We start from the raw sequence: 24,237 nt of genomic DNA on the forward strand, positions 1-24,237 counted from the left end.
GACAGATTGGCTGTTGGTGTCTTAGGCTGCTGAGAGCCTAGCAGGTGAATGGACATCATTAAGGGCGAGAAGTTCAGGGTATTTTCCCCCCGCTACCTCCTCTACTTCAGGTGGCACCTCCAGAGGTCACCACATCTCCTTCATTATTCCAGCTCTTGTGTAGGCAGCCCTACGTCCTGGGTTCTGCTCTCACCAGGCAGCTCCCCTCCCTGGCTGTGACAACACCCATTCCTTCCTGTATCCCTTTAGCCCAAGGGATGGCAGCAGTTTCCTGAAGTTGAGGCATTGCATGACAGATCCACACTTGCCCTCTGGCTCTCCAATACCTTCATAATTAGTTCCCTATATTCAATTCCCTCTATTAAACCACTTTGTGACAGTTGTTTTTCTGACTAGATTCTGACTAATAAACTCCTACATCAAAAGATACACGAATGTTCCTATTGTGTTATAACCTTGACAATATCATATATCATCCTGTATGATCCACGCTATTCATATCCAATCCTTCCCAAGGAAATCACGTTGGGGGGATGGCAGGGGAAAAGGAAGAAAAGGGAGAGGCGCGTGCTTCCCTGTTGGCGCAGTGGTTGAGAATCCGCCTGCCGATGCAGGGGACATGGGTTCGTGCCCCGGTCCGGGAGGATTCCACATGCTGCGGAGAGGCTGGGCCCATGAGCCATGGCCGCTGAGCCTGTGCGTCCGGAGCCTGTGCTCCGCAACGGGAGAGGCCACAACAGTGAGAGGCCCGCGTACCGCCAAAAAAAAAAAAAAGGCAGGGGGGGGAGAGGCGGGAGACACGGGGACACGGGGTGGGAGGGGGGTGGGAGGGGGGTGGGAGGAGAAGAGGTGGAGGGCATGCACTGTGTGCCAGCTTCAGTGCTTTGCAAACATTTTCTCCGCAGCCCAAGGCAAAAGCCCCAGAGGTGCCTCCTGGCATACAACTCTGGTAGAAAACCCCATCCCCGTCCTTCTGGATAGCCTGCTATCAGTCAACACAATCAGGCTGCAGGCACTACCTAAGCAATGTCCTAGGAGCTGCCAGAAGAGAGGGTCTTGCTTTCACCAGCTCCGTACTTGCACGCAGCATATAATAATCAGAAAGTCAGAAGAGGACATGTATGCACAGAAAAGTCAGTGGAGAGAAGTTCAAGCCATTAAGGCGTCAAGACAAAGAGATGCCACCCTCGTTTGCTATAGAACATCGCCAAACAAGACACCCCACACTACCACGCTGCTTAGCTGTACTGGAACAAGGCGTGCTCCACACATGCAAGGGCTGAGAACTCCCATGAGCAACCTCAAGGCTAACACTTATTATCACTGCAGATAAATGTATGCATCAACAACGGCAGAAAATTTGCCTTCGAGTATGTGCAGAGAGCAACAAGTTCTATAGAAAGACACTTAAGATTATATTGTGCTGCATAACCGTTTGGTATGAGGGGATGATGAATTGAACCCGGAGAAAACCCTCAGTGAACAGAGAAAATGGCTTCGGTACTACAACTGTTAGTCACCACTTAGTTTAATTCAAAAGGGAATCATGTCCTTGAAAATCATAGTATAAAAGGGACATCACTATATTTACATAAGATCTAAAAAAAATTAGATAATGTTTATTGACTTGTTATATATGAAAATATAACCCATAAAAGCTTTGAATGACTTAAAAGCCTTTCTCCCTGGAGGGGAAGTAGTTTGTGGTGGAGTCTGAAAGCTTTTTAAAATGTGACTTTGATCCCCATCTGCAAGAGAGGAAGACTGATGGGAAAACAGCATGATGCTAGAAAAAGGGGCTGCTGATTTCATGGAGGGATCACTTCCTTATTGGTATTACTAGTATTCCTTAGCAGTGTTCTGCCTGGACGCTAGGCCTCTTTTCAAAATTGTGGAGGGGGAGACAGGAAGGGAACAATCATGGGAAGTGAGTTAGTAGATACATTTATTTAGTCCTAACAATCCATTTCCTCAGATAAGAAAAGGTATACAGACAGGGGTTGAAAAATGTGGTTATTGCCATATCTGATAAATTACAGACTGGAATTCGAATTCCAAACATGGACAAAGGACCCTACCATTAACACTATAAGTACATCCAAGAGAATTCTGAGGGCAATGGATGAAATAACAGTAAATGGAACCAGAGTGATGGGATGTCATGGGGAGTCTGGCCTTGCAGTTGGAAGGTACAGGGTGTGGTCCTCAGGAAGAAAAAAACCTAGAAACAGGAATTTGAAGTCCTTCAGTTACAAGGCTGAATACGAAGCAAACGTAGACTGCATCTACATCTGTCCCCGAATCCCGAGAACTTCTGAAATCTACGTGCTATTTTCCACTGCACAAAAGCTTCTTCTACAAACATGGCCAAAATTTATATTTATATTCTGCCCTCTTGTTACCAGACTGTCAGTGGCTTAACTAACTCTCATTCCAAATCCCTTTCTCCTTTGCTTTCCTCCAGCACAGAGACCAGTAAGAAAAAACTACTATCCCAGCCTGATTTGCAGCTATAGTTTGGCAATAAGGTACAGAAAGAAGTCGAGGTGGGGAGGGACACTCCTTTCCAGAATAAAGTCTCTCCACAGTTCCTTCTCCTTTCCTTCTACCTGGAACAAATACCTGACCTGCAGGTAGCTGCAACCATGAAGGCAAAAGCTGCATGCCAGGGGCTTCCCTGGTGGCGCAGTGGTTGAGAGTCCGCCTGCCGATGCAGGGGACACGGGTTCGTGCCCCGGTCCGGGAAGATCCCACATGCCGTGGAGCGGCTGGGCCCGTGAGCCATGGCTGCTGAGCCTGCGTGTCCGGAGCCTGTGCTCCGCAACGGGAGAGGCCACAGCAGTGAGAGGCCCGCGTACCGCAAAAAAAAAAAAACAAACAAACAAAAGCTGCATGCCAGGGATAGAACAGCAGCGAACAGGAGAAGGCTGCATTATGATGGCATCACTGAGCCACCATCCCAGCCAGTGCGTCTTGTAAAGTGAGATAAATAAAGCCCAGTGGTTTAAGCTATTAGGCTTTCTGTTCAGAGCCAACATAATCCTCACTGGAATATACCCAAATCTTTCTCATGTTTCCCATCTTGGTAATGGTTCCTCATCCCACAAGTGGCACCAGCAAGATCCTAAGAATCATCTTTACATCCTCCTCATTCAATCAGTCCCTGTTGGCTTCTCATTCTATTTCTTACACGTCTCTTACAGCCCTTGTCTTGTTTCTCCATCATCCATCCCTTCATTCATACTCTCCTACACTACTGAAATGCCACCAAACTCCTCTCCCTGTCACCAAGCCGCCAATCTTCTTAGACAGACAAACCTCTATTTACAGGCTTTTCAGACACACCAACACGAGTTCTTGGCTCCTAGCCTGCTTCAAGAGCCTTCACAGTGTGGGGCTCAACGATAGCTAAAAAAACACGTGAAAAGTTAGCATTTTAACTAAAGTTAGCATTTTAAACAGTAAAACAACATACCATGTGTGTCAAATATACAAAGCTGTCTAGCTATGGAGCAACAGTAAGGACCAGATGTCTGTTAAAAAATAAAAAACCAACTTAAAGACAATGTTCAAAGTTAGCAAGGACACAGTGAGATAAGTATATTTGTTACAAACTATTCATAGGCATATGTACGTACATTTGTTCAAGAATTATTCAATACATATTACAAAGCTCAATATGTGCACATTCTTTATACTCAGCCTAGAAATGTGAAATCCATCCCTCATATCCCATAAGACATACTCAGATGCTCATCATAGCATAAATGTTATGATATGTATATATGAGGAAAGAGTATACAAAGATTAAAAAGTATCAGGAAGAGTGTTCTGAATAGGAAAATTTTCAGGATACAGTGCTAAGTGGGGGGGAAAAAAAAGGCAAGATACCAAATTGTGTTTATAGCATAATCACCAGGGGAAGAGAGAAATGGAAATGAGAAGGATGAATTGCTCAGCACTCCCCGCCCTTACCCTCTGGTTAGAGCATAAGTATTTCCCTCCAATTTCTCTGTTTCTGGACTTTATTATAAGCACATATTATTTCTATATTCAGAATATAAAGAATTCTGGAGATTGATGAGTAATAGAGAAAAAGATAGTAAAAACTGAAATAGTAAAAGAGAAAATTGGGTTGAACTATTTTTTTTTTAATGTTATTTATTTTTGCTGTGTTGGGTCTTCGTTTCTGTGCGAGGGCTTTCTCTAGTTGCGGCAAGCGGGGGCCACTCTTCATCGCGGTGCGCGGGCCTCTCACTATCGCGGCCTCTCTTGTTGAGGAGCACAGGCTCCAGATGCGCAGGCTCAGTAGTTGTGGCTCACGGACCTAGTTGCTCCGCGGCATGTGGGATCCTCCCAGACCAGGGCTCGAACCCGTGTCCCCTGCATTAGCAGGCAGATTCTCAACCACTGCGCCACCAGGGAAGCCCCGGGTTGAACTATTTTAAATGACAACTTTCCCAAGCCAGATCCAGAACGAGAAGTCCTGAGCATAGGTGCCCAAAGAGCAGGCACCTGGGATCAAGATCAATAACCTCCTTAGCAGTTTGACAGTCTCTTTTACAGTTTGAGAATTCAGAATTCCCATTATGAGGTCCTGACATTTTAACATTTCCTATTCAAACAGTTTCCCATACAATCCCAACTAACTCCCTTTATAAAGCCACTGCTGAAGACCACCACAATACTCAAGTTTCCTTCTGTCAGCCTTTAATTGTAGGTAGCAATGCTTTAGGGGCATGTGATTTGTCCTACAATATACCTACATACTCCTGACTTCAGTATAACCTAATAAAACAATTTTAAACAAGAGCTCTTATACCAGAAACAAAGTAGTTCTGATCTTGCAAGAAAAAATTTAAAAAGACACCTGAATTAAAGATCCAAGGGTTTGGAGGCACAGAGATCCGAGTTAGAACTCAAACACCATCATTTACAAACTGAATGACCTTAAGCAGATTGCTTACATTCTCTGAGCAAACACAGAAATAGAAATAAGATAAGCTGAAACTTCAAGACTTAAAAATGTCATTTAATCCTTCTCATTTCTTTTAAAAAGCCATCGTGCATTTTATCCCTTTTTAACCTTCATGCTCTGAAGAACATCTCAGAACCTGGTAAACATTAATATTTCAAGCACATTATGTATAGCTGACATTTTTAGACTCTATATTTTTGTGAAGATACTGACTATTCTGCTGAGAGGCCTCTGAACAGCAATACAGTGATTGTGAAATTAATGAAAACATTGGGGGCCTAGGAAGGTCCTCGGTCAGAAAAAAAACCAAGTCAAAAGTGCAGTATTTAAGCAAATACTGCTGAAGAGAACAGTCTTTCATGAGAATAAAAGAAGCTGCTTTGTAAAAAGTTAAAATGTTCTCATTGTCAGGCACTTGTCTCTTGGTGGGGGAAAGACACAGACGGTACTACCTACTGAAGCCATTATCTATTGATATGGTCAGAGAGCAGGGCCTGAGGGCCTTGTACTATAAAAAGAATCAAGTAACTTTTGCTAAAAAGTTACTAATGGAATTCAGGTCTCCCTCTGACCTTAACACATACCTCACAAATTGATTCCCCTCATTACTCCCTTATTGGTTTCCTCCTAAAACTGCTTAAAATATTCAACTTACCTGGGTTTTATTTAATTGAAAGTTTATACTATTTTACATTAAATAGCCCAACAGACTCATAAAATTTCATGGACATAGGAGTCACACATACACACACACAGATTGAAAAGAGTTGGGTAACTAATTAGATGAGAACCTTTAATTTTATTCTTACCTTTACCATTACTGGTTAATGCCTAGAGGCAAAATGCTTTTGAAATTCCTTTCTCCAACCAGATGTTTATATTCCATCATATCAAGGTCATTTTAGGAACTATGGGTCTTATTCCAATTAATAGCTTCATTAATGCACAGGGGAGTCAAGCATAAAACTAAGTCACAGAAAATTATAACATAATAGGGAATATGCACATAATATGAACACACTGTTATAGCCTTTGATTCTCCTGAATTTTACATTACTCTGTGTTCCTAAAGTAAAGCCAAGAGGCAGATGAAAGGAAAACACTTGTTTGTTAATGACAATCTGAAGATTATGATTAGAAAATTCATCCAAATAGAATGTTCCAAGATCTTTAAATGTTCTAATAAAGACAGCAGGATGATTTTAAGAAGCTGTCTCACCCTAAAGAAAAGCAAATACCACCCTTTACCGCCCAGCCTCCCTCCCTTTCAAGTTCACAAAAACACAAGAATTTCCAGGAGCTGAAAGACACACTCCTACAGCCATATTGAGTGTAAATAAGTGCCTAGCGCAACAAATTCTTTAAAAGCCAAAAGGATTGTTGTACATTTTAGAACCCCCTAAAAATAAAGAACAGTAAAAGCATATGACAGGAAAAAAATGGGTCATGTAAAAACGACACCAGACTTCCAACTTCTCATTAACAACACTTGTGAAGCAATGCCTTCAAAGGTCTGAGGGAAAATGATTTCAACCCAGACTTCTATGGCCAGCCCATTTCTCTACCAAAATAAAGGTAACTACAGACTTGCATGGATTTGGGAAATTTATCACACTCTCTCTTACAAAAGCGCATGTGCAAAGGTTCAAACAAGAAGAAAAAAAAAGTGTTGCCAACTCAAAAGAACTAAGAAGGGAGAATGACAACTCAGCCTGCTGTCCAAACACCAGTTCAGATTAGTGTTACGCCTGAGGAAGGCTAAACAAGGGGGGAAAGGTAGAGAGAGAGATGAATGCTATCCTTTGGAATAGTGACTCTCAACCCTCATCAGAAACGACATCCCCTGTGCTAGCTATTCCCCTCTGCCCTCCAGATCTATTTTCCCCCTGTTGTCTACCCTGTTCTGTGCCTTGGGGGACTAATGACTTAGAACAGCAAGCAATTCTGCTCTCCAGCTTCTCTCTGGGTTTCCCTTCTGGTGAAGGGCCAGCATCAGAGGAGTCAGAGAGAAGGAAGACAAAGCCAGCAGAGTCGTGCCCTTTGCTCCCTCCCTGCTATGCACAGTCTCAGTGACTAGACTCTCCACAGCCTCTGTCAGGCAGCCTTTCTCCCGCCCAGCTCAGACCACAGCTCCCTCCTCCCGCTCTTGGAGACCCACGGGTAATAAGGGCTCTTCCTTCTGTAGCCAACTCTTGAATGCTTCACGATCCCGTCACTGGTTCCCTTAAACCTGCCTGACCCTCTCATTTGTGAACTGTCCCTTGGAGTGGAACAGGCTATCTCCTACTGGGCCCTAACTAATAAACCCCCTATAAATGCAAAAAACAGAACAATAACCCTTTTGCTATGCAGCAATGAAATTTATCCCTAGGTATATTACCTGCCCAGACCCGTTTTCAAAAATATAACATCCTAACGGGAACAGAAACAAAGTAACTGAAATAACATGTATATTAGTATGTAAATGCTTAGGCGTAGCTGGTCTACAAGATAGTGGATGTATGCATCTAGTCTTACATAATGAAGAAGTCAGAACTTAAGGGAAGTTAGGCAATATTTAACTGAAATTTATCAAAAACAGAGTGCTGACATTTTGAAATAAGGGCTAAGAAGTTTTTATATATGTATCCATAAAATCAAGGAGAATGTGACAACTGAAAATGAAGGCTGACACAAGCACCTTGTATTGGCAACACAGTATCAGAAGCATCATTACTGTTGGTGACATTTTTCAAAATAGTGAGCAATGGGCTTCCCTGGTGGCGCAGTGGTTGAGAGTCCGCCTGCCGATGCAGGGGACACGGGTTCGTGCCCCGGTCCGGGAAAATCCCACATGCCGCGGAGCGGCTGGGCCCGTGAGCCATGACCACTGAGCCTGCGCATCTGGAGCCTGTGCTCCGCAACGGGAGAGGCCACAGCAGGGAGAGGCCCACGTACCGCAAAAAAAAAAAAAAAAAAAAGCAATTCTCAGGAAAGTTCCTGACAAAGTTCAATCTTCCTTCAATTTACCCGGAAGTTGTCGCACTAGAAAAATAACTTAGTAAACCCATGCAAAAAAACTTTGCATTTTGTAGATGAAGAGTTATGCTCTAGGCTCAAATAATTATAAACCGGCTTTAACTACAGAAATGTCCAACACGGCATTCAAATGCCATGTGTGACGGACAATACAGCATGCATTCCAGGATTTCTAGAATCCTTGGATCCCACCCCCTAAATACCAGTGGCAAGCCCCCAGTCAACCGAGAAAATCAAAAACACCCCATACTTTTTAAAATGTCTGCTAAGGGTTATTACCATCACTGTTGATAGGCACCGGTTTATAATTCTGGACAACTTAAGGAAGCAATGAAGGGAGACAAGATGGGTAAAGAAGAAAAAAAAGACCCCAAGAAAAATAAAATTTTAAGAAATGCAACCAAGTACATTATGTGGTTTTGCAGTGAAAAATAGTCTTGATGATGTAAACTCCATTAAATGGCCTTGAATTTCTAGAAGCAACTACTCAAAGAGCAGAGAACTTAACGATTCTTACCATAAAAATCGTTCTTACTTAATGATTCTTAAACATAAAGTAGATTAGCAACCTTGGGAGGGTATTTTCCTCACAGAAATGTCTGGATGCAGGGGCGACTGGCAATGGTTTCAGAATCAAGTGCGTCTGACCCAGCATCTCTCATTCCCTTAGCATCTTCCTCAGTCACAAGATGACTGTCTCCTGTCTCATACACCAGAACCTATGTCACATGGCCACCCACAGCTGCCAGGGAAGCTAGAGCTGAAAACTTAGCAAAGAGGAGGAGGGGAAATGAGCATCAGGTAATTAACACTCATAGCAGAAATAGTACAACTATAAGGTCTACAGAGGAAAAACGGAGAAATAAAAGGGGTGAGTATATTACGTAAATTAAAAAGCTAAGTGTAGGTATGATGTGGATATAACAGACTATAATTAAAATCACTTAAGATTAGCATAAACATGACAGAAGTTCATTTTCTCTGAGACCTGAGCATGTGGCAGCTCTCCCCTGCAAAGCTTTCAGGGCGCCAGGCTCCTTCAGACATGTTCTGCTCTCAGCAGGCAGCATGTCCTTATTCAAATGGCTGCTCTAATGACTGACGTGGGGATTCCAGCCAGTGGAAAAAGGGCGGATGTGCCCCTCTTTCCAAGGAATGGCCTATAAGGTTTGCACAGGGCACTTCCATTCATACCCCACTTGCCTGAACTTAGTCTTTTAGCTCTATCCAGCCACAAGAAGCTGGAAAAGACAACAGACCCTGATTGTTACATACTGTTCAGAGCCATCAGGAGAACAATCTGGGGCAACAGTCCGTCTGCCACATACTTGCTCCTAGTCTGGCAAGACTCACTTTCTGCTCTTCTCAGCAAAATCTCAGCCACATGTAGCCTGTCTTCTTGAATTCTTTAAGAACAGAGACATTGCCTGTGCAATTCGTCGTGAGAACAGACCCAGTCCTGTTCTCATGTGCGAGAAATAAAGTCGACATCCCCCGGGCTGTGCTCTCGACCCACATTCTCTGCAGACAAGCACACCCAGTGCCACGGTTAACAAAAAAAAAAAAAAAAAAAAAAGCGGGGAGAAGATGAGAAAAGGTAACCATGCTCCCAACTAAAAAGTCTGTGGCTTGTAAGGAGGGGAGAACATACTGGGGTCAACTAGCAGACTAATAATGGTAACTAACCACCTTCCAAGTAGAAGAAAGGAGCCAGATGCTTGTAAGTGGGCTTGATCTCCCCACCCTGCCCCTTCTACAGGAAGTAATGGCTGGAGTCTGAGGAGGATGGAGGACGAAAAGTGGTTTGTGCATCTTATTTCAATTTACAAAGGATTCGCCGGAAGAGTTAAAAACATAGGGAAGAGTCAAAAGGGTTCTCTCAGGAAATGTAACTGGGGTTGGGGAGAAATGGGACAGGAGACAGCTTTTTATTCCAAGTTCTGCAAGGCTTCAATTTTTAACCACATGAATATGTTTTATTTAATAGCATAAATAGATTTAGCACATTATCATCTTCAAAATAACACTATTACCATATGGTCCATTTATAATATATTCACGAACTTAAATGGTGAGAAAATACTACCTATATCCTATACTACCCGAGGCTACCACCCTCTTCAGACCGGAACCATTGCCACAATCTCTCAATTGGTCTTCCAGCTTCCACTCTTGCCTCGACAATCTATTCTCAAGGCTGGACGATGCTTCAGGCGTTGCCCTAAATTCCACGTAAATGGTGGCCCCTGGAGTTGTGCCATGTAGTGGCACTGGATCTTCTCAGGTACGGACTATTTTAGAATCTTAATCAGATCACTTTTTGAACCTGCTCAATACTCAACAGCTCCCCACCCTGCTTAAAGTCTGATCTTCCCATGGCCTAAAGAACTTACATAAGCTACCCCGTGCCTACCTCTCCAGACTCATCACTTCCTAGGATTTTTGCATCTATGTTCATCAGTGATACTGGCCTGTAGTTTTCTTTTTTTGTGACATCTTTGTCTGGTTTTGGTATCAGGGTGATGGCAGCCCCGTAGAATGAGTAGAATAAATCCTTGGATTTATCCTGTATGGACTCTCTGTGCTTCCTGGACTTGATTGACTATTTCCCGTATTAGGGAAGTTTTCAACTAGAATCTCCTCCAATATTTTCTCAGTCCCTTTCTTTTTCCCTTCTTCTGGGACCCCTATAATTCGAATGTTGGTACATTTAATGTCTTCCCAGAGGTCTGAGAATGTCAATTCTTTTCATTCTTTTTTCTTTATTCTGCTCTGCAGTAGTTATTTCCACTATTTTATCTTCCAGGTCACTTATCCATTCTTCTGCTTCATTTATTCTATTGATTCCTTCTGGAGAATTTTTAATTTCATTTATTATGTTGTTCATCATTGTTTGTTTGCTCTTTAGTTCTTCTAGGTCCTTGTTAAATGTTTCTTATATTCTCTCAATTCTATTTCCAAGATTTTGGATCATCTTTACTATCATTACTCTGAATTCTTTTTCAGGTAGACTGCGTATTTACTCTTCATTTGTTAGCTCTGGTGGGTTTTTACCTTGCTCCTTCATCTGCTGTGTGTTTCTCTGTCTTCTCATTTTTCTTAACTTACTGTGTTTGGGATCTCCTTTTCGCAAGCTGCAGGTTCGTAGTTCCCGTTGTTTTTGGTGTCTGCCCCCAGTGGCTAAGGTTGGTTCAGTGGCTTGTGCAGGCTTCCTGGTGGAGGGGACTGGTGCCTGTGTTCTGGTGGATGAGGCTGGATCTTGTCTTTCTGGTGGGCAGTACTATGTCTGGTGGTGTGTTCTGGGATGTCTGTGACCTTATCATGATTTTAGGCAGCCTCTCACCTAATGGGTGGGATTGTGTTCCTGCCTTGCTAGTTGTTTGGCATAGGGTGTCCAGCACTGTAGCCTGCTGGTCGTTGAGGGGAGCTGGGTCTTAGCATTGAGAAGGTGATCTCTGGGAGAGCTCCAGCCATTTGATATTATGTGGAGCTGGGAGGTCTCTGGTGGACCAAAGTCCTGAACTCGGTTCTCCCACCACAGAGGCACAGGCCTGACACCCAGCCAGAGCACCATGGCCCTGTCAGTTACCCTGTCAGCCCTGTCAGGCTCAGAAGAAAAGGGAGAAAAAAAAGAAAAAAAGAAAAGAAAATAGTGTTATTAAAATTTTTTAAAATTTAAAAGAAAGAACGGAGAGAGCAACCAAACCAAAAAACAAATCCAACAATGATAACCAGCACTAAAAACTATACTAAAAAAAAAAAAAAAAAGGACAGACAGAACTCTAGGACAAATGGTAAAAGTAAAGCTATACAGACAGAATCACACAAAGCAGCATACATATACACTCACAAAGAGAAAAAAGGAAAAAAGTATATAATCTATATATTTTAAAAAAAAGGAAGAGAGCAACCAAATCAATAAACAAATCTACCAATGATAATAAACTCTAAATACTAAACTAAGATAAACGAAAACCAAAAGCAAATTAGATGCAGAAAGCAAACCCCCAAGTCTACAGTTGCTCCCAAAGTCCACTGCCTCAATTTTTAGGTGATTCGTTGTCTACTCAGGTATTCCACAGATGCAAGTACATCAAGTTGACTGTGGAGCTTTAATCCGCTGCTCCTGAGGCTGCTGGGAGAGACTTCCCTTTCTCTTCTTTGTTCGCACAGCTCCTGGGGTTCAGTTTTGAATTTGGACCCGCTTCTGCGTGTAGGTCGCCTGAGGGCGTCTGGTCTTCGCTCAGACAGGATGGGGTTAAAGGAGCAGCTGATTCGGGGGCTCTGGCTCACGCAGGCCAGGGAGAGGGAGGGGTACGGATGCGGGGCGAGCCTGAGGCAGTAGACGCCGGCATGACTTTGCACCAGCTCAAGGCGCGCTGTGCGTTCTCCCTCGGAAGTTGTCCCTGGATCCCGGGACCCTGGCAGTGGCGGGCTGCACAGGCTCCCCGGAAGGGAGGTGCGGATAGTGACCTGTGCTCGCACACAGGCTTCTTGGTGGCTGCAGCAGCAGCCTTAGCATCTCATGCCCGTCTCTGGGGTCCATGCTGATAGCCGTGGCTCACGCCCGTCTCTGGAGCTCGTTTAAGCGGTGCTCTGAATCCCCTCTCCTCGCGCACCCAAAACAATGGTGTCTTGCCTCTTAGGCAAGTCCAGACCTTTTCCCTGACTCCCTCCCGGCTAGCCATGGCGCACTAGCCCCCTTCAGGCTGTGTTCACGCAGCCAAGCCCAGTTCTCTCCCTGGGATCCGACCTCCGAAGCCCAAGCCTCAGCTCCCAGCCCTCGCCCGCCCCGGCGGCTGAGCAGACAAGCTCCTCGGGCTGGTGAGTGCTGGTCGGCACCGATCCTCTGGGCAGGAATCTCTCCACTTTGCCCTCTGCACCCCCACTGCTGCGCTCTCCTCCGTGGCTCCAAAGCTTCCCCCCCCACCACAACCCCCGTCTCCGCCAGTGAAGGGCCTTCCTAGTGTGTGGAAACCTTTCCTCCTTCACGGCTCCCTCCCAGAGGTGCAGGTCCCATCCCTATTCTTTTGTCTCTTTTTTCTTTTGCCCTACACAGGTATGTGGGGAGTTTCTTGCCTTTTGGGAAGTCTGAGGTCTTCTGCCAGCGTTCAGTAGGTGTTCTGTAGGAGTTGTTCCACATGTAGATGTATTTCTGATGTATTTGTGGGGAGGAAGGTGATTTCCACGTCTTACTCCTCCACCATCTTGAAGGTCTTCCCGTGAATTTTTTTTTTTAAGGAAAAAATCTGAAGACTTAAAACTAACATTAAAGATTAAGAAAATAAGTGAGAAATATGCCCAACTCTATGTTAATATACATGAAAATCTAGAATTGGCCAATTTTCTGAAATTATGCAATCATCACAATTGAATCTGGAATAAGAAGAAAAATCTAATAGGCTAGGGAAAGGAAAAAATCAAAAATAGGTTCTGGATGTAGTTCATTTCATGAGTCAATTGTTTCAAAAGTTCACGTATAATAGGGGTTACCCTAGCAATGCAAACATGGTTTAATAAGAACCTAGAAATATGTCACATCAGTAAAATAAAACTAGTCAATCACCTCAATTGATGCAGAAATCTGATAACATTCAGAGTCCATTCCTGACATTTTATCCTCTTAACGTAATAAAAACAGAATTATCCTAAAACACTAACCAACACTATATTCACTGGTAGAATACCAAAAGCATTCCCAGGAAAGCCTGGACCAAGCCTAAGGTATTGGCAACAAGTACACATACTCTTCTAGACATTGTATTAGGACAGTTGCCCTGTGAAACAAAAGAGGTACAGCTACTGGACCAGACAAAAGTTATAACTATTAGCAGATGACTCAACCACCTACTTAGAAATTCTAGAAGAATAAAGTACTAATTACTCAGTCAGTAGTGTACTGTAATATAACCAGCTGTAACAAAAATTAGAGTTTTACATTTATCCATAATAAAACAGGGAAGGATGTCACAGTAAAAACAAAAATTATAAAATGCTTAAAAATAATTATAATTATTAAGTATAAATGCAAAGGTTCTATATAATGAAAATGCAAAACATCACAAAGACATAAGAAGCTTAACTAAAGAGATATGCTGGGCTTCCCCGGTGGCACAGTGGTTGGGAGTCCGCCTGCAGTTAGGCGACACGGGTTCGTGCCCTGGTCCGGGAAGATCCCACATGCCGCGGAGCGGCTAGGCCCATGAGCCATGGCCACTGAACCTGCGCGTCCAGAGCCTGTGCTCCGCAACGGGAGAGGCCACAACAGTGAGAGGCCCGCATACCGCAAAAAAAAAAAAAAAAAAAAAAAAAAAAAGATATGCTATGTTCCTAGAAGACTGAATGTAATAAAATATAGTTTCCTAAACAAGATTAAATTAAAAATGATAGCACCTAATTTGGAGCACATCCATGCAGTAGGCACTATACTAAGCACTTTATATGTATCACTTCATTTAATCAGAACAGGAATACTATGAGGTCATTATCCCCATTTTACAAATGAAAAACCCAGGGCCCAGAGACATGAAATGCCTTGCTCACACAGTGAATGAATAGAAAATAATGAAGCCCAGGCCCTCTGAAGCCAAAGTGATTTCCATCAGATATTAAAATATGGTAAGATCATAATTATGGTATTAGCAGTAGGAAAAAGTAGTAGATTAATGAATTAGAATAGGTAGCCTAGAAACAGATATAAAGCGAAATACATACAAATAGTCTATACATCACTGAACATTATCCCATGAGAAATTTTCTGCTTGTTTTATTCTCTAGTCTCAGAACATTTTGTAGTTAAACTCACATACTAGGGGCTCAATAAATATTTGATCAATGAATTAATGAAGGAAAGAATATAAATGATTTGGTCTAACACCTTAGTAATTGAAGTAGAGCTTAATCAAAAGTTAGGCTTCAAGAATTGCTTAGCTATTTGGGGGAAAAAAGTCAATTCCTTGATTCAAATTTTAATTCAAGATGGGAAACTTATTAGCCAAGAATATAAATTAGAAATAAGTTTTTAAGATCAACTGAATTCTATCTAAAAAACGAAACAAAAGGCAGAAAGGCAGACTATAGAAACACCCTCCACAAAGGAATGCTACCTTCAACATACCGAGGACGGGGACACATTAATAAGTGACACCTAAATCTCAATAGAGAAGTAGGAATAGGATATTAGATCATATACATTCATCCTCCCAAGCAATCAGAAATGAGCAAATTAAATACCACCTCAGCTATCAGACTGAGAAGGATAGCCTTTTAATTATTCATACCCTTTGTCCCAGTAACATTTTCATCACAAAAATTCATTCCTAACTCGAAAGTTATAAAATGAAAATATTCAAACCATAAAGTTTACAAAGCAATGTGATAAAATTTCAAGAAGCAAAGCAAAGCATCAAGGATGCTCTACAAAGCAGAAGGCTCCCAAATACAAAGGACTTAACCCATTGTGCAATCTGAGAAAAACAGGGGCTTTCCTTACTGTCTAACCTAACATTAGAGTTTTGGAAATAGCACAAAAATAAAGACACTCTTAGATAAGTCCTTAGTTTTTAATTACTTCACTTAAAACAATTACTAGAGAATGACTTCTAAGGTTTACTTTTTGAAAAACCCATATGCATTCCTACTGCACACACTGAAAAAACATTCCACCTGCTAATGATCTTGTAAGACCAGACCACTGTGAAATTCACTCTTCAGTTAGACATTGCTCAGGGTCAACTCCAACTTGGAGATTTCACTAGATTCTCCTTTCCAGTTCATTTTGTAATGGTAAACGCTCAGGCTTACCCTCCTATATTTCCCGTTGCAAACACTGTGATCTATCTGTGGTTTTGTAACGAATAAATTACACAATTGATAATGTAGTTCAATAGCCTCCAGCATATCAGCAAATTAAAGACCTTTTAAAAGTCTAAATACGCACTGTCCTCCCACTGTATTGGTTCAATAGAGTCTAAAATATTTAGATGTTTTTTGTTCCTTGCCTAGAGCACCCCATTACCTTTTCCTCAATATGTAAAACGGGTTTAATTACTCAGTAATCTCACTCATTATTGCAAATATTATACTTTCACCTTGCCTAGGTGAAAATAAGCCATAAACTAAGGCATTTTCCTGTAGTTTCCCTTTAAAACAGGGATTATCAAGTCTGATCGTACACTGGTATCACCTGGGAAGCTTTACGACTCTAACCCAGAGATTGGTTTAATTAGTCTGGGGTACAACCTGGATAATGGGATTTTTTTTTTGAATTTTTGAATTTTGATTTATTTTTTATACAGCAGGTTCTTATTAACCATTTTATACATATTAGTGTATATACGTCAATCCCAATCTCCCAATTCATCCCACCACCACCACCACCCCGCTTTCCCCCCTTGGTGTCCGTACGTTTGTTCTCTATAACGGTGTCTCTATTTCTGCCCTGCAAACTGGTTCATCTGTACCATTTTTCTAGGTTCCACATATATGCGTTAATACACGATATTTGTTTTTCTCTTTCTGACTCACTTCACTCTGATTTTTAAAAGCTCTCCAGGTGATTCTAATGTGCAGCTAAGGATAAGAATCCCAGGGGTTTTTTTTTCTTTTTTTTTTTCTTTAAAAAAAGGAAATCATATCAAAATCCTTAGGTAACTTAAACACTGGTCCTAAGGTGACATGTTACAGATTTGGGACAGTTCCATGATTAGCTTCTTGAATCCTCTTAAAGCTTTGGAACAATATCATTTGTTCCAATGCTATTCTATTTACAATCATTAGTTTTCTTCCTGGCCTAAAAACTGAAATGGCAATAACACATGACTATGCAACCCACCCTCTTTGCCAAAGAAAGGTCTAATCTGAAATGCATAAAAAGTAGCACAATAACTCAAAAGAGGCCTGCCTCACTAGAAAACAATAACTGGTAGAATTTTCCATTCAGAATTCCCATACTTAACAGCCTGACAATTGGGTTTCTTAATTTTGTTTTGAAGGTCTTTCATGACTTTACAAACTATGCCATTTATCTTGTGAGTGTAGAAATGAAGGGAACTGCTTCCATTTAATAGAGGGAACACACAGCATAACAATATTTTACTTCACTTTATAAGCAGTAAACGTAAACCAAAATTACAGCTGATTTCATTTCTGAAAGAAGCGAACTCCAATATCGCTTAATCCATTTCAGTTCTCATTAGCACAACTCATTCCACCAAATTAAGTGCCGCGGTCTCAAGACACCCTGCGGAGGGATAGATGAATCAATTGAAACAAGCAGCATTTTTTTTCTCTGAGATAAAGTCCAGTCTGAGGTTTCACTCTAATGTGTGGTTTCCAACTCACTCCCCACAGGACAATGTGCTCCATATTAAAAGCAGCCAACAACATAACCCATCCCTTCTGCACCATAAAGTACCAAAGCGCAAGGAGCAAAGCATGAATTAGCCTAACTCCCTGAGAGGGTGGGCTTTTTAGACTATCACCACATCTCCTGGACACCTGCAAGCAAGAGAGCAAGGCATGCTGTGGGGCTTCTACACTGCTTGTCTCTCGGATTTGGTTGTGGCATTGGGACAGTCTTCTCTTCGAAGTCATTAGTTCTATGCCAACAGGTATTACCCTTTTTATGGCTTTCTTTACAGAGGGTGGGGTGAGGCCTGGTGGTCTCAAAACATGTTTAGGAACGTTAATTTCCACAGAAGAGAGGTTGACTCTTTGCCTTTATATTCTTGCCTCCACCCTATACCTCCCTAATTCCTCGAGACAGGGACTAAATCTGACACTTCCTATCCAACAAGCATTTAACTAGGTTCTTATACATCATGCACTACGCTGAGAATACATCAGGCTACAGTCGTATCTTAGGCCCCAAAGATGGCACAACATAGCACTAAGGAACAATGACCCCTAGCATAAGGTAAGTGATTCCTGGCCTTTGTAAATCTAGCTCATTTTTTCATAAAATTGTCTTTTCTGAGCCTGGGGATCACCTAAGCAGTAAGAACATTTTTTTTTAAGCTACAGAAAGTACTGCCATTTCCAAAGAGGGATAAAAGTGGCCACTTTACTGCAGTATAAACACTCAGACGTGCCAAGTGCAGAACCCACTGTGTATTATTTCCCCCAATGCTATTTCCCCACAGTGCTCTCTTCCTGATCGGTTCTACCAAAGGAGATTACTTCCCCACCGTCTGCAATTTCACATTATTTGTATACATTTCTCAAACTTAGTGTGGAAAATTATGCAAAGTGGTGGGAGTGATTATATAAGCAGGTTTAAGGCAGTTTAGTGAGATTACAGTGACACATAAAAATGCAAAGAACAAGGGCAGATGAATCACATGTTAAGTTATTAGATACCATTTTAGTCTTTTTGATTCCCTCTTCATTATTTCTAGTTTAAGGTAGTTGGCTTCAACATCTGACTTACTAAATTTAATAAAACAAATAATGAACAAAGCAGCTACTGACTAGAAACCTATCGACTAGCCAACCAAAACTGTGAGCGCTTTAAGTCATGCACACCTGAAATCGTTATAAACTGAGACCTGCAATCTGTAAACCACATCTATGGAACATACTTAACCTCTTCTATGGTAGTCATTATGTTTCTCAGATTCTCCCTACCTTCTAACCACCATGGACTTTATTTTTCCTTCAGCGTCTCAATGTTTTCCAAAGGTTCGACAAATTGCCTTTATTAAGCAATAACTGATTAGCTTTAACTGCATCATTGTTGTTTCCTAGTTTCAACGCTGATCCCACCTTTAACCAATGATCTAGAATCATCCAAGGTTCATCATTATCACTGTTAGCTGATGGTGCAAAGGTAATCAACGTAAATAAGCATCAGAGGCTTAAGCATTATTCACAGCTGGTCATTTTTGCCATTGGCTGTTTGTTACTCCACATTGGTAGCATGTGTGAACCGTTTAGGTGGTGTGACCACCCGGTACAAGGCGTTGTCAGTGCCTGGTCTACACTCCTCCCAGAGTTTTCTGTAAAGCCTGAAGTTATCAGACTGGCATAAGCTAACCACCATTATTCTTCTAAGCTGAAATTTTCCAGCCAAAAGCAAAGACAGACATGTTTTAGTCAACTGAGCTTAACGCTATTAAGCTTTTTCAGCTCGTGGATACAACCTCCTACTAGCTTTGTGGGCCATCTTAGCCAAGTGGGAAAACAAAAAACAGTGCAGCTCAGTTGGTTCACAGAAACCCACCAACCCTACTAGTGAGACAGCTTTGACTGCCAGGATAAGGCTTTTATCTTCCTGTGATTAATTTTCTTCATTTATAAGATGAGGACCCTTTCAAATCTCAATTTCTGAGTTTCTAAATTCTTGAAGTTAGAAGTGAGTAAGCAGCAATATGCATTTCAATTACAACAATTCAAGCTATTAAATCCTTCTACTAGATGTCTGACTACTTGAAGATACAGAATAAAAATATACAATGGGGGCTTCCCTGGTGGCGCAGTGGTTGGGAGTCCGCCTGCCGATGCAGGGGACATGGGTTCGTGCCCAGGTCCGGGAAAATCCCACATGCTACGGAGCGGCTAGGTCCGTGAGCCATGGCCGCTGAACCTGCGCGTCCAGAGCCTGTGCTCCGCAACGAGAGAGGCCACAACAGTGAGAGGCCCGCATACCGCAAAAAAAAAAAAAATATATATATATATATATATACACACACACAATGGATTAGTGATTTTGCAATTATCCTGTTACTTCTTTTATATAACCCAACTGTATACTTCAAGAACAAAGTTTTTGTCATTAATTATTGGCTTGTGCATCAAATCCGGAGGAATATAGTTAAATTCCCATTTCATTTTGTCCTGGGAGGAAACCCGACTGCCAAGAATTGCTCCAGCTCCCTTTAACAAGCAACTTGTTAAAAAAAAAAAAAAAAGTGGGGAGCCTTTTGAATAAGTTTGAATAAGGGAAACACTTAAGTTGTTTGGGGGCCTCCCCCTTAAAATATAAGAATAAGTCACAAAACTTCATCTCACAGCATTTAATGCTCTCAATATTTAGAAAATAGAAATTTCCAAGCAGTCTTAAGTATTTTTGTACAGAACATACGCAATGTTTTGCGTCGTTTTTGCAGTTTGGAATTATTTTTGGTGATGCCTGAAGGAGGTTATAACAATGGTCTCCTCAGTGGTATTGTGAATGCACCTGTTTGCCTATTCAAATAATTTCTAGAGAAACATTCTATTTAAACAAGAGTGTCAGAAAAATCTGCCCTATTTGAACAAGCGAGAGTTTGTTTCATTAACAAAACGCAACAAGTATGTACAGTAAGAATCAGCTACCAGTAAGCGACTCTTTGCAAAAGCATCTTCAGTGATCATATTCCAGACAGGAATAGCCTTAGTTTCACCAAACGTTATTTTTATACTTTAACACACCGAAAATAAACTTAAATGCAATATGAATATTAAAACTGGAGACTGGATGATATTCATAAACTTATATGACTACATACAACATACACAAAAACTTAGTTTAAGAGTGACTGCTGAAGATGAAAGTCTCTTGACCTACAGAGTTAAGAGGCACTGGGTGACTGTAATACAACCCAATGCAATCAAAGGATAACACAGTGTGGTACTCACCCAGGAACAAAATGGAAGGCTCACAAAAACTCCACAGGGCACTCAAAACTGACCTCACAAATGGTGGCTTCAATCATACCAATTGGTTAGGGAATAGAAAATGTTACTCAGAAATCCTTCTCTCCTCCAAAATGAAGGGCCTGCCTGGATCCCAAGGTCTTTTCCAACTCTAGCATTCTGTGACTAACTTACCTAGAGGGTTAGGCATTTGAAGGATCTGTGTAATTAGCCACCAACTGTAGCGAATCATCCCCTAAGTACTCCCAGGGAGCAATTCAAAACAGCTGCTTGGTTTAGGCCTGTTTTAAGAGGTTGGGTAAATGGGGGTGGGAGGGTAATGGGAAGACTGCATTTACTCTGAAATACCAGCTTCTCACAAGTCAATTCAGAAATGCTCCAAATTTCTAAGAAATGCTTCACATGCTTAAGTTAATGGTTCAGAAAACTAACAAACATCTATGCAACTAGGTATGCTTTGGACAAATTACAATACAATCTCTCTGGGTCTCCACATCCTGTCCCAAACTAAGGGGGCTAGTGCAGATTTCTGGTGAATCGTCTAGGTTCAACATTCTATCAAGATTTCTTAGTTTCTATTGAAAACATTCACCCAATTCGGGCAATTTTGAGTCATCACTTTCGTCTGCTACAGACTATTAGACCCTGGGGTCTTGTTTTAAAACTAAAGTTGGCAGGTATTTCACCTGAAACTCTTTAGCTCTTTGGGGACGGGGACAAAAGCGCTTTCGTGATGAAGTAGTTATGAACCAGTCCTTTATTTTTCATCAAGAGCGTGTTTCCTTAGGCCCGCCGAGACCGGTAATTACTAACCCACAGCAACTCTCCAAAGCTGCGCACCTTCCCTCCTTAGGATCTGATGTCCTAGTTACACAGCAATACAGGAAAACCTGTCCAGTTAGCTTTGTTTCGTGGAACATTTCTACACCTTCTCCCCCAGAAACGACTTCTCCCTAGCTATCAGAAGTGTTCAGATTCCACACTCATTCAGACCCACGGTAAAGCCCAGCTCCAGGAGGGCCAAGCGGACAGGAATGCACCACTACCCTTCGAAATTAAAGTTGATGGGAGCTGTGTTCTCACCCGGCCGGGTGCAACGGCCGCACCGCCGGGCTGTCAGGTCGGTCTCGGTCCCGACCAAGCTGACAGCTTCTGCCCACCGCGGGGGAGAAGATGCGTCCATTGCAACCTGATACCAAGCGGGCTAAAGCACCGTCCTCCCTCCAAAGATTCCCTTGCCCTCCAAGACTAACAAAAATACAGTGTCCTGCAGGAGGACAACGGGCAGGCGCCCCAGAAAAGCCCAGGGAGGAAGAAGTGGGGCTAGAGACGCCCGGTCCTGCCGGCAACTCACCTTCTGCTGCCTCCGGGCCATGTCGGTGGGCTGCTTGGCGTTGAAGGGGTACGCGATGCATCTCACCACGAAGACGTAGAGCTGCAGGCGGATCCTCCGCTCCTGCTCCTCGTCCAGCAGCCGTTCGGGCTCGTCTCGCCCCTCGCTGAGCACCGAGGGGCTCGGGCTCACGGGTCTGGCTGCGCCGCCGCCGCCGCCCGCGCGCCCTGCCGCGTCCCGCCGCCCTTCCCGAGCCGGGGCCGGCTGCGCTCGCTGAGAGCCGCCGGCCGCCACCAGCACATCGCGGCTCTCCTCTTCCAACCCCTCTTCCGACTCCTCTTCGCTGGAAGACGGGTCCAGCATAGTGCTCGGGGCACCCCGCCGCTCGGCCCGCGGCCCCCAGGCGCCTCACCCCCTGCCGCTGCGCCCGCGGGTCTGAGGGAGCCGCGCGGCTGGCCGCAGCGGCCGCAGAACGAAAGGGAAACTGGCCGAGGCTTTCCGGACACGTCGAGTTAGACCCAAGAGTGTTTCCTACCACCAGGGCGAAAGAGGCGGGCGGGAGCCGAGAGGAGGACTGGTAGCGGAGGGGGTGGAGGAGCCGCCGGGATTAAATAGGCGGAGTTAGCGTCGGGGGTGAGCCCGAGCGCCTGGTGAACTGCTCGGCTGGCCCGGGCCCCGCCAGCCCCGTAGTCCTCCAACGTCCGCCGGCCGAGGCGGAGCCGCCCGAGCGCCCGGGTGCAGGTGGGGAACCTGTGGCGCCTACAACAAGCAACACGTGGAATGGAAGGTTGAGGAGCGGGCACGGGGTCGCGGAGTGCGCGTGCGCGCGCCGCCGGCGCCGCCGCGACCCTGGCCGAGTGCCCGAGTGTCAGGCGCGTAGTTTGCAAAGATGCGGAGCGCTGAGCGCAGTGGCTCTGTGTGCGCCCACCCGGGACGCTTGGACTGCCGTGACACCACCACCACCACCACCACCTATCCCCTTTTCTCCCGCAAGCTTCCTGAGGGACAGGCGGACGTGGGGCAGGAGAGCTGGCCCTCTCCACCTCCCCGGGTGAGCGGAACAGCCAGAACGTGAGTCTCCAGCCCGAATTTGATACCCAGGGTTGAACCCCAGCACGGAAAAGTGGGGCCAGAGCCGTTTACCGCCAAATAACGTGGAGAAGAGACTTTAAAAAGTCTCTCGCTCAGCTCTGTTGCTGTTTGACGCTATGCTGAAGTCCAAATTGTAAAAGTCAGAGGAACATTCTTGAAAAGAAAAGCAAAAACAAAATACATGAGGCTTTCTTTTTAAACTGTCTTTATTCCTGTAGATGCATGAGTAAGACCGGTTTTATATCTGCGAAATGGCACTCTGCTTCAGCTCACACATAGCTTTATTTTCTGGGTTGGTATGCGGTTGACTCAAGACAGGTTGTGCAGTGTAGACATTTATTCAGCAGATTTTTTAGCACACGCCCGGTGTCCAGCACTGTTAGCGTTTGGACGAGCCCGCAGCGCCCTGGGGCACACACTTGGTCACTATCGGTTCCGGCCTCAAGTGGGCGTCTCGTAGCTGCATCCGAAGCCTGTCTTATCTGCGCAGATTTCTCAGTCCCAAAGCCAGAACCACCTAGGAGTTTCTTTCTGTGTTTTTTTCCGGTATTCTTAATCCGGACAAAGGAGGAAATAGGGAAAATAGTGCATTCAACATTAGGTGCAGTGCGCAGTGGCCAAACTGGCAGGGAGGCGATGGAAGCTCAGTGCAAATATCACCCGGCCGGTAAAACTACCGGCTCTGAGCTCGTCTACCCCGTGGCCAAATAGCAGCTGTAGCTTTTTCAAGCCACTTCCGCAGTTAGGTACACATGAGGGAGGCTTTCCTTCTGCATTTACTCATAGTCTCCCAAGATGTAGAAAGACAAAGAAGCATTTACTCCTGGGGAAACTTGCCTATTTATCAATCCTTACAGGTGCCCACGGTGATGAAAGGTGTTCACTGAGGGCGTGACTGCTGGCTGATCTCCAACTGCCAAGGAACACAAATCTCAAAAACGGATGTATTTAAAGGCAATATTTTTCACTTTTTGGCAAGGTAAACCATAAATAACAAGCTTATTCATTTAAGTTATAGTATCTAATGTTATATACATAGCACTCTACATTTTGTAAAGTTTTGTAAACGTGCTTGTCGAATAATGTCACCAAAGTAAACTTTTGAGAAAGGTAGTGATGATGATGATAATGATGATGATTACCATTTACATGCTTTGTACGCGGTACTGCACTAAGCCCT

The 24,237-nt window shown here is 43.5% G+C and overlaps 1 protein-coding gene across 6 annotated transcripts in view; it reads right to left on the bottom strand.

Moving 5' to 3' along the window:
* CADPS2 (calcium dependent secretion activator 2) overlaps nt 1-22,654 on the bottom strand; it is a 487,000-nt gene extending 464,346 nt beyond the window's left edge. For 4 of the 6 annotated variants that reach the window (XM_060020806.1, XM_060020805.1, XM_060020804.1 and 1 more), the window contains exon 1: nt 21,987-22,653. In XM_060020806.1, the coding sequence (XP_059876789.1) occupies nt 21,987-22,328 (342 nt within the window). In that variant the 5' untranslated portion in view covers nt 22,329-22,653. Of the gene's footprint in view, nt 1-21,986 lie in introns of all 6 variants that reach the window. The other 2 variants (XM_060020810.1, XM_060020807.1) reach the window with 1 other exon arrangement.
* Nucleotides 22,655-24,237: the final 1,583 nt, after the last annotated feature.

Source organism: Delphinus delphis, chromosome 9, assembly GCF_949987515.2.
Source record: "Delphinus delphis chromosome 9, mDelDel1.2, whole genome shotgun sequence".
NCBI lineage: Eukaryota > Metazoa > Chordata > Mammalia > Artiodactyla > Delphinidae > Delphinus > Delphinus delphis.